The sequence below is a fragment of the Hoplias malabaricus genome, chromosome X2 (genome assembly GCF_029633855.1).
Source record: "Hoplias malabaricus isolate fHopMal1 chromosome X2, fHopMal1.hap1, whole genome shotgun sequence".
NCBI classification, from domain to species: domain Eukaryota; kingdom Metazoa; phylum Chordata; class Actinopteri; order Characiformes; family Erythrinidae; genus Hoplias; species Hoplias malabaricus.
Window position 1 is genome coordinate 15575964 of NC_089819.1, and position 13878 is coordinate 15589841.

General features: G+C 40.1%; 1 protein-coding gene across 1 annotated transcript; it reads right to left on the reverse strand.

The window, feature by feature from the left end:
* Positions 1-1339: 1339 nt before the first annotated feature.
* On the reverse strand, positions 1340-3968 carry LOC136676601 (G-protein-signaling modulator 1-like). The gene is made up of 3 exons (XM_066653706.1): positions 3834-3968; positions 2197-2575; positions 1340-1528 (listed from the first exon to the last, which is right to left on the reverse strand). Exons 2-3 carry the CDS (start codon positions 2506-2508, stop codon positions 1340-1342), a joined length of 501 nt encoding a protein of 166 aa, XP_066509803.1. The 5' UTR covers positions 2509-2575; positions 3834-3968.
* Positions 3969-13878: the final 9910 nt, after the last annotated feature.

Below are 13878 nucleotides of genomic sequence, written 5' to 3' on the forward strand. Positions count from 1 at the left end.
TTTAAATCCTAACAGGCCTGTAAAGTGTGATGGGTCTGCTCATCTATTTAATTAATTATATTATGTTTTAGCATAATTTGATAATATGAAACATGATAATGTTCCCAAGTCGGAAAAGTCAACCTGAATTCAAAATGAACAAGTTTTTAACATTGTTAGTTCACATTTCTAATCATTTTTAGATTAAGTCCTCATTTCAAATCCTTTCTGAAAAAAAAAATGACATTAATTGCATAATATTAATATTAACCAGTCACACCATGTTTCACCTCTCCTTTTCATAACCCTCAGATATAAGCCACATAAAACCTCCCCTGATATCATGTCATGTCTTTCTTGGAAATATGTTACATTACAGAAGGATAATTTGCTTTGATTTCCAATTCATTTATGCTGTCACTAGGTTAACTGTCCTAGCTGGCATTGGCTAGAACCAGGCACAATGACATGTTTTTGTTATCTGTGTTACTTCAATATTTGAACATCTTGGTACATCCACTGAAAAGAAAAACACTGTATATAGAACACCATCAATCTTTTTCTGTTGTGCCAACATTTCTCATTAGCTCATTTGTAGCGGAAGCCACACTTTAACTAAACCTTATCTTATACTAAAACCTAATTGATCATTTAGCCTGCAGTGACACAGTGATTTCCTATGGGTAACTTTGAATCTTAAATATTTTCAAAGCACGCTTCAGTGTTTTGCTGTATTTCACTTTGTACTGTTGGATTTTATAAGCCTACCAGCATCATTGTATCTGTTTACCCTGTTTTAACATTATGTACCAAAGATTTTTTTTTATCCCCTTCTTTTTCCCATCAGTAAAATATCCAGAAATATCAATCTGTTCATTACCACTTACTGATATTGAGTATTAAAATCTATCTGAATGTATGTCGCCCTTCGTCTACAGAGATTGTTAGTCTCCTTTAGATGCAATGAAAAATGAACATTTTCTTTTGCAATTAATGTTGTGATTGTTTTTGTATTCCTACCGTATCTAATATTTGTAGTGTCCTTGTGGCTTTTCACAAAGCACCAATAATGTATGTTTGCATTTGAGCATGACATCAATTTGCCACTGACGTAATACTGCTGTATGTGAATCTATATTATGATCTTGTATTCAAATCCTGTATGAATGTGCAGTGCTGGAACTCTAGAACACCACAGTGGGAAAAGCATGGTCTAGATCATTTGTCATTAAGCTGGGCCCAGTTAAAATTTCAATTTCACCAACAGCTGATATATATCCCTCTCAGATGTGTTACAGGAAGCTTCCAAACCCAGAGCTGAATGAGAACAGACAGTCACACTGAAGTGCAACATCAGTCTCTAACTGGAGTCTTCTCCAGAAGGCTTGGACTTGGGCACAGAGTCTGTATCATCATTCTCATCCTGATGGAAAGAGACTCGCTGCTCATCCATACGTTTTGCCTGCACTCTCTGAATGAGACTAAAAAAGTCTTCATCTGGATCAGGAGCTGGAGGCAGAGAGCACCTCTGATCGTTGATCCTAGAAGACTGTAGGAAGAAAGTGAGACAAAATGAGTGAGTTTCAGAGCTTCACTTTTTTAGCTAAGAGACTTTTCATTTTACCTAAAACTTTCATGACATTTTGAAATCTCGTAAGCAGGAATACACTATATGGACATGATAGCACTATTGTAATTATACTGCTACTTGTTGCCATTGCAACACACCTTGCTATATGTTGAATATACACGGTTGTAAAATCAATAGGGACATGATCAAATATTGTCAATATTAGCCTACATGATCAAATTAATTACATTTCTTTGGATTATATGAAGACACTTCTCTGTCATTATTAAACAGAGATTGTGCTAATGACATTGTGCTAGCCCCAGGACGGGGGTGGGAGCGAGTCTGTCAGACGTGGAAATGGCAGGAGTTTAGAGTGTATATGTAGGGCTGAGGAGAGGATGTCAGGTGTGGTCCTACTCCCAAAATGTTATTACAAATCTCCAATAAAATCACTAACTCTAAAGGATAAAGTGTTTAGAAAATCATGATCATGTAATCTAAAATGTTTTGTAGATAAACCCACATAGACATACTTTAAAAATTGATTGCTTTGAAAATACAGAATATGAGCACCTTAAATATGAATTTTGACTTTACATTTGTATAGTGTTCTTTGAGCCAATGTTCATTACTTGTGACCTTACCTGATATTTTATAAGCATATTAAAGAACTCATCGCTGGGCTCCTGAGGATTGCAGGCCTCACAGAGATGACTAACATTGTTCTGTGCTATCGTGACACCCAGCCTGTCTCCTATGCTGGCCCGCTGGTCGTCCAGTCTGCGACTCTGTGAGCTGGCTATCAGGTCGAAGAGCTCCTCTGTCTGGGTGAGGGAGATGAGGGAGGTGGCTCCAGAAAGCAGTGGAGACTGACGTCCTGGCGACTGAGCTCTGGAAGAGGCCTCTCGCGGCTGACCGTTGGGCTGCGGAGGGTGCTGACCACGCCGGTTCTCCATACGGCCGCTCGTAGACTCACAGAGGACTGCAAGGAGGCAGTCCTCATTAGAGGAGCCCTGGCCTTGCCTTTAGAGAAGAAGAATATGATAAGTAAAGTGAGATGACCAAGAAGAACAGTGGGTCATAGTGGAACTAATGAGAATCAGGTTTTCAACAGACAGAAAACAGGCTACTCTACAGGCAAAATTAAATAGAAACCAGTTTGTTGTAATTAGAATGAAAGTATTCAACTCCTTTGCTGTGTTCTAAAACTTTTAAACACACTGGGCAAGGCTAGATTGAAATGATAAAACTTAATGGGATTTTTAATGATGAAACTTAAATGGCATCACAGTTTAGTTTTACTCGTCCAAAGCCTCGTTTGGCAGTGTGCACCTGCTAAAGACCACGTTATCTGACCTAGTAAGTCAGAAGAAAATGTATCCATTGTCTCAAATTGGATATTTTTTTCCTCCAGTCACTGATGAATTTTTTTTTTAAACTCAGTCATCTTGTAAGGTAAAACAGATTCAGGAAAATTAATTTAGTTTGATAAACATTAACTTGTTTCAGATACTGATTTTTATTTTTTTTTTGAAGATTAATATGTTTATGGATGAACATTATTATATGACTAATTAAATTTGGTTTGTTTTTTGTTTGGACTAATTTGACAGTCACATAGGTTTGATAATGTCATCTACTGATGAGTTGATGTCACAAAATCTCCACAGGGAAGCAGAAAATCATTTGACAGTAAATCATTGCAAATGTGGAAGCACCTGATCTTTACACTTTCCCTAAATTCAGATTAATATATCTTATATATATATAATTATAATCTTCACTCCGTAACATTCCTATGCCGCAAAGTTGTGCTGTCAAAGGCATGAAAAGTTGTTCACACTGCTAACGACAAAACTAGGTCACAGAGTGTAACCTAGTTAAAGCTGGCATGGTGCATGAATTAAGGTCCGACAAAAGTTTGAACAACTGAAATAGCTGCAAATTAAAAACAGAATATCAAATACTTTGAAATAACTTATAATTAAAATACATTAATGTAGTACATAATTAATAAAGATGGTTCTTTTACATAGAAAATATGACAGGCATTAAAAGATTAAATGTTAAATGTTCAGACAAGCAATGTTTGCCCCTGCACTACATGTCTCTCCCTGTTTATGAAGAGAGAAAAAGAAACTTCAGAGGTTTTCCTGCATCAGACTGCTTTAGCTCAGAAGCTGCAGCCTCAGAAGCTGCAATCCAATCACTGAACTGAATGAATTCCTAGGTAGACATTACACACACACACACACACACACACAAACACACACGCACACACCTTTCTCGCTCGTGTTTTGTTATTGAGCAGAGGTTTCCAGCTTGCTAATCTTCTTCAGCAACAAAAGAAGAAGAAAATAATAAAGGATAAATTCAGCTTTATAATCCAGCAAAACGTGGTGGTGCACTTCCCATTCTCACACACCCAGCCTTTCCTGTGAGTGGGCTTGTGTCTCTTTTAGAGGGGAAGAGAGGAAGAGAAAGGGAGAAAAAAATGGGGGGAGGGGGGTGAAAAGGGAGAGAGAGGAGGGGGGGGGGGTGATGGGGCGCAGTTGCCCCTCTCGGCTTACATCATGGTTGCTATAGGAACTGGAAATCGGCTCCCAAATCTCGCTCCTGTGCACTCACACACACACACATATATACTCACAGACACGACCAGAAGTGCACACAGACAAACACACACATAGATAGACAAACACACACACACACACACAAACAGATCACTCAGACTGGAATTCCTGCAGTGTCCAGTCCTATTCATCATGTTTTAGAGAAATTGTTTCCCTTATTTTGGCCACTGTTAGAGCCAATGTGGCTTCAATTCAAGGCCTAGTGTCCAACACCTCTATTGTACCTGTTTTTTTTTCTTCTCCCACTGCTGTGATCAATGGAAACATGAGTTGTTGCTGCAAAAATGGGGTGGGGGACTGGTTTGGGGTGGGGTGTTAAGGGGGGATGGGGGGTGGAGGGACAGAGGGAGGCGCTATAACGATTGAATACGGGGAAACCAAAGCAACACAGTGTAGCCTGGGGCCCTGCATGCACTGAATGGATGAATGCCAGTGCGTTCAGAATGCCTGAGGGAGGAATAGAGCTCTCTCTCTCTCTCTCTCTCTCTCTCTCTCTATCTGTCTATCTCTCGGGAATCCCCCCAGTCCAGTTCTCCACATGCAAGCCAGCAGGCAGCTGCTAGTGCAAGACCCAGCTGACACTATCCGTCCAGTTCCGCTTTACTTATTCCTACAGCTGTTTCAAACTGCTCCATATCCATCTCCACAGTCATCATCCACCACCACACTGTGGACCAGATCTAATGACTGCAGTGCGATTCATACATGGACATGCACTGCTCTCTGCTTGAAGGAGCAGAATAGATTTGTTTGGTTGCTTTGTTGTCTGTTATCTGTGCTTTAGATATACAAATCTCAATCCCAAAACTGATATTAGTTCCAGCAAATCATTGTGAAAGGAACTGAGAATGTACAAAAATAATAATAATAACCTGCACAGAAAAAATTTGTCAGCAAATATTGTAACAGTTTAAGAACAATTTGTCCTATGGACAGATTGATAAAAAAAAAATTGTTTTGTTTAATCCACTGCAGTACAGAATCAAATATTCAGAGAATCCAGAAAAATCTCTTTGCCTAAAATGCAAAACTGAAAAACAGAACTGAATACTAAATTTTAGTTCCTTAGGGGGAGTGGTGCATTAAAAATCAACATACATCAGGGTTAGAAAACAACACAGGCTTAGAAATGTATTAACAAATCATCTTTTCTGCTTAATCCATTTCAAGGTCGGGGTTCAACTTCCACCAGCTCCTCCTGGGGCATCTCCAAGCGCTCCCAGGCCAGCCAGGAGATATAATCCCTCCAGCGTGTCCTGGGTCTAACCCGGGGCATCCTTTCAGTTGGACGTGGCTGGTATACTTCCAGTGGGAGGCGGCCAGGAGGCATTCTTATCAGATGCCAGAACTACCTCAACTGACTCCTATCAATGTGAAGGAGCAGCGACTCTACTCTGAGCTCTTCCCTAAACACTGACCTCCTCACCTGATCATGGGGAGTATCTCATTTTTGCCACTGATATCCGTGATCTTGTTCTTTTGGTCATTACCCAGAGGTCATGATCATAGGTGAGAGAGAGAACGTAGACTGGCTGGTAAATTGAGAGCTTTGCTTTATGGATCAACTTTCTCTTCACCACAACAGTCCGGTACAGTGACCGCATTACTGCAGACACTTCACCTAACCTATGGTCAACCTCACGATCCCTTTTGCCAACTCTCATGAACAAGAACCCGAGATATTTGAACTCCTTCACTTGGGGTAGGTTCTCACCCCCTACCTGAAGGGAGCATGTTTCCAGGAGATAACTATAGCCTCAGTCTTGGAGCTGCTGATCTGCACACCAACCGCTTTACACTCGGCTGAAAACTGCTCAAGTGAACACTGGAGGCCTCCGTGTGAAGAACTGAAGAACAACATTGTCCGCAAATAGCAGAGATACCCCCTCTTAATACCCTTGATGGAAGCCCACCTGTCTCAGGCTACGCCTCGCCACCCTGTCCATGAATATCAGGAACAGGAGTGGAGACAAGGCACAGCCCTGATGGAGTCCAATGCCCACAGGGTTTCCCGCAGTGCTTTACAGTTAGGGTGGCTACTTTTACATCAAAGGGCGGCCGCCTTGACAACATCGTTCACCCCCCTGCTCCCAGCACCACATTTCATTTCGTGCAATTCTTTCAGTTTCTTATCAAGGCTTCTCATGTACTTGCGCATGGCTTTCTGCTATGTTGGAAAATTGCACATAGTTTTCCATAGTGAACATTAATGGATGAGAAAAAGCAATCAAAAATATCAGAGTACTTTGTTCAAAGAACTTCACCCCAGCTGCCTCCACAGCCACAGCCACAGCCTCAGCCCTCTAAACATGAAGGTAGTGGGTGGAACCTATATCAAACAGGACACGGTGAGTGTAGCATTCATTTTTGTTAATGCTAATGGCCAATGGGCCACCGGCACTACGTTTGGCACAAAAATTGCACCATGTCATCATTCTCAGCTTAATAACACAAGAATGCCCCGATACCTGAGCAGATCCGTTTCTGAAAATCATCGTGATCGTCATTGTCATGGCTCTCCAGTGTGAGCAATCCGTTTAATCAATCAATTGTAGAAAACACTCAATAATAAGAGATACTTCAAAGTTCCAAAGTACTTTCTGTGACTTGTTTAATGGGTTATTCCTAACCACTCCCCCTCTCCTCAACCCTGTCAACAAAGGTACCACCTTGACTAACTGCGGGAAACCCTGGCCCACATTGAACAAGCTTGATTTACCGCCAAGGATGTGAACACAACTCAAACTCTGAGAGTACAAGGACTGTGCGGCTTGCAAGAGCAACCCTGGCACCCCATACTCACAAAGCACCTCCCACAAAACTCTCGGGGAACACAGTCATATGCCTTCTCCAAATCTTCAAAGCATGTGTAGAGTGGAGTAGCAAACTCCCACGTACCCCTCAATCATCTGTGAAAAAGTAAAGAGTTGGTCCATAGTTCCACGGCACGTATGAAATCCCCATTGTTCCTCCAAAATCCTAGGTTCAACTATCGGCTGGATTTTCCTGCACATAGACTTTCCCAGGGAGGCTGAGAAGTGTGATGCCATTATAATTGGCACACTTTCTTCTGTTCCCTTTTTAAAAAACCTGAACCCCCACCCCCGTTTGCCAAACCAAAGGCACTGTTCCCTAGGTCCATGCAATATTGTAGAGGCGTGCTCTGGATTTTGCTTCTGCAAATGCCACAGCTGCAGCCTTTTTCATCTGCCTTCACCCATCTGAGGCACTGGGAGCTAGCCAAGCTCAAAAAGCCTCCATCTTCCACTTGACAGCTTCCCTCACCCCTGGTGTCCACCAACAGTTTTGACCACAGCTATGCAGCAACTTCCACAATGTAAGTCTGGAACAGGGTCCAAAAATGAGAAGGTCTCTCGGAGATGAGAGTTGAAATCCCTCTTGACAGAGTCTTGTGCCAGCTTTTCCCAGCACACCCTCACTATACGTTTGGGCCTACCAGGTCTGTCCAGCAGCTTTCCCCGTCATCCGATCCAACCCATCACCAGATGGTAATCAGTTGACAGCTCAGCCCCTCTCTTTACCTGAGTGTTCAAAACATATGGCGTCAGATCAGAAAACATGACCACAGTCCACAAGTCAATAATTCACCTTTGGCCTAAGGTGCTCTGATACCAAGTACACTTATGAGCCACCTTGTGTTCGAATATGGTGTTAGTTATGGACAAACCATGACTAGCACAGAAGTCCAATAACATCACACCACTTGGTCTTAGATCAGGCGGGCCATTCCTCCCAATCACTGCTCTCCAGGTTTCCCAGCCATTGCCAATGTGAGCATTGAAGTCCCCCAGCCAAACAATAGAGTCAGTGCATGGAATCCTATCTAGAACTTCACTTACTATCTCAGAGAAGGCCAAATAGTCTGAGCTGCTGTTCGGTGCATATGCGATGTGCCAGTGTGATGGGATGTGCCAGTAGTAGAATTAAATATCTGTGTCAGTTGCATATACAGAGTAAATTAAAACATCAGGATGTTTAAAAACAAAATATGTAAAATTTAAACTAAAAGGGAATCATTTTGTTGATGTATTTTATGTAAAGTAGTTGAATCAAGCACTTTCTTTTCCATTTTGCCACTCTGCTTTGCAATCCTTAAATGTATCCCCACTTTCTCACTATTTCAAAAAGCTTTACTGCATGGTCTTCTTCAAATAAACTCAGAAACACTGCATTCTGACTGATCCCCTCTGAGCTTTCTGGTGCCTGCAGATGATTCATCAAAGTGAGCAAAACCTTCACCCTTACCTCCTATCAGCACACAGCTCTCATGAACTTATCAACACAACTCTCTAGTCTGCACAGTAAGTGATCTGACTGCAAATAAAACCATCTGCTTTTGTTCATTTTACATGAATAGGGTTTTAAAATGGGAATAGAGGATTTGCCTATATAAGTTACAGTGTCATATAATATTGGATCAACAAGTATCATTTCAAAACCCAAAGTGAAAACACCTAGATAGCTGGAACTCCATTACTTACGCATTGACATGCTATAAAAGGATGAAGGTATAGATGGGCACTCTTGTTGTACAAAGTACATTTTATACAATACAGCTGAAAACCTGTGGATCCCTTGTATCTTCAACACAAATCAAGAAGCAAACATTTTTTTCTGATTGACTAGAGCTGTTGTAGGAAGGAAAATCTGATTTGAATATATTTGAAAAGATTTACATCTGCACTGCATATAGTACACTGATAAAGGCTAAACTAAGTGTATGCTGTGAAGTGACAATTAATGAATGGTGTGGTCTTTACTGCAGTACACTGCATGGATTCTGTGCTCTCTCTCACTATCTCAATGGGTGGTCTGTGAAACAGGGGGAAACCCTGCTGCTGCCAGAACACAGATGCACTTGTTGAAGCACACAACATGGCAGCAAACAAGATGCCTGCACCTGGGTGCACTTGCAGCATTTCCACTAACCCCATGCTGCTGATTTCCTCAGATGCCTACATGATGTTTATACAAGAAATCTACTAAAGCCATACCACAACCTGTTCTAATTTAAATATATGTTTAAAAATGATGACTGTATGTATTGTGTTGTGATATGAATAAGGTCAATGCACACAGTGGATATCCCAGACTCTCTCAGCTCTGGGAATGAGAATGGAAATCAGCATGACAGCATTTTATATTTACACCAGCCCACTGTGGACATACTTGTCATACTCATTTTAGGTAATGGGACAGATTATGCTTAGGCCAGTGTCTAGTGAGTGGGACCATTATAAAATTAAATAAATTTAGTTGCCCAAAAAACATCGGCAAATCCTCACAAATGTGTTGATTTGAAAGGTACTCTCTGAACAAACTAAAGGAATATCTACAAAACAGGTTAGATAGGCAGGCTAAAATTAGAACTGAAATGATGCAATGATAAATGTGAGAAACACGTGTCACCTTACACCAGGTTTTTTAACAGATCTTAAGGAATGCAAGCTGTTACCCAAACTGTGCAGCAACAGATCAGCTACTGTCCCTGACTCTACATCTACGAGGTGAACCATCAGTGTAGGTGTGTCTAACAGAGTGGACAGTGATTGGACACAGAGATAAAAAAAAACTCGAGCAGCACTGCTGTGTCTGATCTACTTGTACCAGCATAACAAACACTAACACACTCTGACAATATAGGCACACTTTGTAGTTTAGCAGTTACAGAGTGTCATCTATCCTTATTTATTTATTTATTTATTTATTTATTTATTTGTTTTAAATTGAACAGCAACAATATAAAAAATGCACACATCTGTTGGACTGCTTGTCTGAGCTGTAGGGGGTCTGTAAGACTGTTGCTCTTGTTGATTCTTCTGTTACCAGGAGAGTGGATAAATGTCAACAAAAGGCAGCATTACTGACAGTGTGGAGTACAACCACAAATTTACAGATGTCAAGAAGTAAGGTGAAAAACTACAATCAAAATTTACTTTTTTTTTATTAAAATAAATCAAAGGTAATACTGTCTGAAAGGTAAGTTTTGAGTAAGATTTTTATTGCGTATCTATCTATCTATCTATCTATCTATCTATCTATCTATCTATCTATTTATCTATCTATGTCAAAGGACCTGAATCACTGTGTAACATGAAAGCAATTTGTTGAAGACAAGTGTATACAAATATGAGGTAACACTTTAAATTACAGCCCGCTAATTACTGAGTAAGTACAGAGTAAGTACCTGTAAAGTAAGCAGTAAGATAAAATAAGTACAGAGTAAGTAAAAGTTATGATACTAGAAATATGTGCTTATTACTGGGTATCTTACAAACATTTTACAAATAGGGCAAATAACTATGTTATGAATTCATTGTAATTCTAAGCATAATTATAAATGATAAAATTGAATTAAATGTATGACAGTTTATGCAAGTGACTATTACAGTCATTTTTTTATAAATAAGGAATGCAGCTACTATTTTGAATTCAGTGTAGTTCTGAAGGGTGACACGGTGGCGCAGCAGGTAGTGTCGCAGTCACACAGCTCCAGGGAAACTGGAGGTTGTGGGTTCAAGTCTGTGAGGAGTTTGTGTTCTCCCTGTGTCCTCCGGGTGCTCCGGTTTCCTTCCACAGTCCAAAAACACACTTTGGTAGGTGGATTGGCGACTCTAAAGTGTCCGTGAGTGTGTGTGTGCTGCCCTGTGACAATTTCAAGTTGCCAATCTACCTGCAACGTGTGTTTTTGGACTGTGGGAGGAAACCCACGCGGACACGGGGTTTCACACCAACTCCTCACAGACAGTCACCCGGAGCGGGAATCGAACCCACAACCTCCAGGTTCCTTGAGCTGTGTGACTGCGACACTACCTGCTGCGCCACCGTGCCGCCCCTGTCCTGAACCCAATGAGTAAAAAGCACCATGAAAATCTGCTAGTGCCTGTAATGACAGTAGTTGACCATTTCCTTCTCTGTAGGTGCACTGTAAATCATTTTAAAGGATCTATAATCATATTCAGAACTACACTGAAATCAAAATAGTAGCTGCATTCCTTATTTATATTTAAAAAAATGACATTAATAGTCACTTGCATAAACTGTCATACTTTTAATAAAATTTTATTTTATTATACCCATTTCTTACTCAGTACTTATTTTATAATTTATAGTACTTACTTAACAGGCACTTACCCAGTAATTAGCAGGGTGTAATTTAAAATGTGTCATAAAATTAGAATAGAACATTAATATCCAGAGTAGATTATTTCAGTTATTTTAAGGTGTTGATACAGAGGCAACCGCACATGATCCTAAGCCCATCATGTCCAATGTCAAGTGTGTACTAAACAAATATAAATTCCCAAGCATTGTGCGATGGAATTACTTTCTCAAGGGTAAAGGAGCACCACTCAGTACTCTTGGTATTTGTAATCCAGAGCTAATATCAATATCAGTAGCTGACTTCAGAAATACTCTTATATTTTACAGCTATGTTCCAACATCTACTGTAAAGTCTTCCTAGAAGAGTAGAGATGTGGTTAACATCTATATTAATACTCAGATTTCAGAAGAAATGTTGTTAGAACCGTTGTCTACAAAAATAAATTGAGAAGGAAGTACAGACAATAAAATTAAAGTCACTTAGAGGTAGAAAAACCGGTCTTCTCCTGGGAAACAGTTTCAAATAAAGAGCATGTGATGCATTGATAGACAAATGAGTGGAAACTAGGGAAATTGGCATAGCTTGTCGAGAGAAAAAATGTACATCTGTTCACTAAAAACATTTTACAGGTTTAAACCTAAGACACGTGTCAGGCTCCAGAGCAGAGGGATTTAGAGGGATTTATTTCTCCTTATTTGATTCAGGATGCGTCACAGTTCATGAACATAAGCTTATATATATATACAGCTATAATCCACCTTTCCCTTCACTGTCCATTTAATCTCAGTTTCTCAGAGACTGCAGATGAAACTTGAGGCTGACTTACTTTAACCAAAACATATAAAATGCCCCATGTTCATGTAAAGTTTCCTAAATACACTTACACCAGGCAAGGATCGGCATTCACAGAAAAGCATTTCCTTTTCTTGATTCAAATGTTCACACCATGTCAACAAATATAAAGTGTGTTAACCCACCACACACATAATGACTCTAAAAGCAAAAAAAAACTGTTGTCACGTTAATATACATTTATATACATTAATATAATTGTGGACCATTTTTTGTTTATAAAAGAAAACAGAAGTTACCTACATGGATGACTCAGAAGTTTATTTCAGGTAGATCCTTATTTTCTGTCCTATTAACAGATCCTGACATATACAGGCCGTGTCATTATCATACACAAAGTGACCATCTTGTTTTCATACACAGGAAGCCACTGTATGAGGAGACACATGATAAACACCAATTATCTACCAGTTTCCTACAGGACGTCTCACCTTTAACAAATCCTACAGTAGAAAACACCAGGGATGAAACGACACCTAAAGTCTTGAACAGAAATGTATCAGAAGTCATGCTTCTCCACTTTCCAGGTTCTCCACAAAGTGGCGCTCTGTCTCCTACCTCCCCATCAGCAGTTCACCGCATTAAACTGCTGAGAAAAGGTTCCCCAAAATCGAAGGCCTTGGAGAAGCTGAGAGTAAAGATCAAGCAGCAGAGGCTTGAGATATTGTCTGAAAGACCTGTTGCTGAGCTGAACAGTCACGGAAACGTCACCAGGAAAGTGTGCAAGGTGTCTAGCAAAGGTCTGTAATGTGTCTGTGCATTAATCCAAATGAGCAATGGCATTATTCAGACAGGTATATAATATATACAGGCATTGGGATGAAACAGAAGGGAGACTGAACTGTGTGAGACTGTTAAATTAAGTTATACTGTAATATACTGTAATAACATTTCTTTGGCCAGGGGCGAGAATAGTGCCAAGTACAGCTGGGGTAATGGGATTGTGTGAGAGGAAAGCCTATCTAAGCCCTTCCGCACCCAAAGCCAGCCACTCGAATCCACACTCCAAAGGTGATGCTCTCAAGAACGGTAAGAAATGACTTAATGGGATGTTTCCTGTCTCAGAATTTAATAAAAGCTATATTGTACTGTTTCACAACCCACCTGTCCTACTTGGCATCTTACGTAAGAAATGTATTACATGCCTTTCACTTACATTCTGAGCACTTCTTCCCAATAAAATAGGAGAACATTGTACTTATATTTCTGCTTGGAGAGAAGCCCAGAAGCTTGTGAAAAAAGTTTTGGACCCCAAGAACATCAGTGCCCCAGAGACTGGAGAGGATAAATCCAAGGGTACAGGGCTTTTAAAGATACACTATATGAGCATATCATGCACCAAACTAAGAGTGGACAATATAGTAAACCTACAGCATTACTTAATAATATGGATATAGTGGGCTATATCCCACTAAAAATGTTAGCTTTAGAAAACTCTGGAGGTATACTGCAGGTGCATGTGTGTGTGTGTGTGTGTGTGTGTGTGTGTGTGTGTGTGTGAAAATCTGCACTATTGTGACAATACCTGCAAAAAAAAAACTTTATAAATCTCTGTAAATTCAAGTATCATTTCAGAGTATTTGTGTGAAGTTTTTATTATGAAATGTGGGATTTTCACAGATCACCAAATGATTTCAGCTTTCAACACTGAAAACTGTTCCATAAAGAGTTCCATACCATCAGTCAAGCCAAGCAAGAATAAGATAGCAGACTAT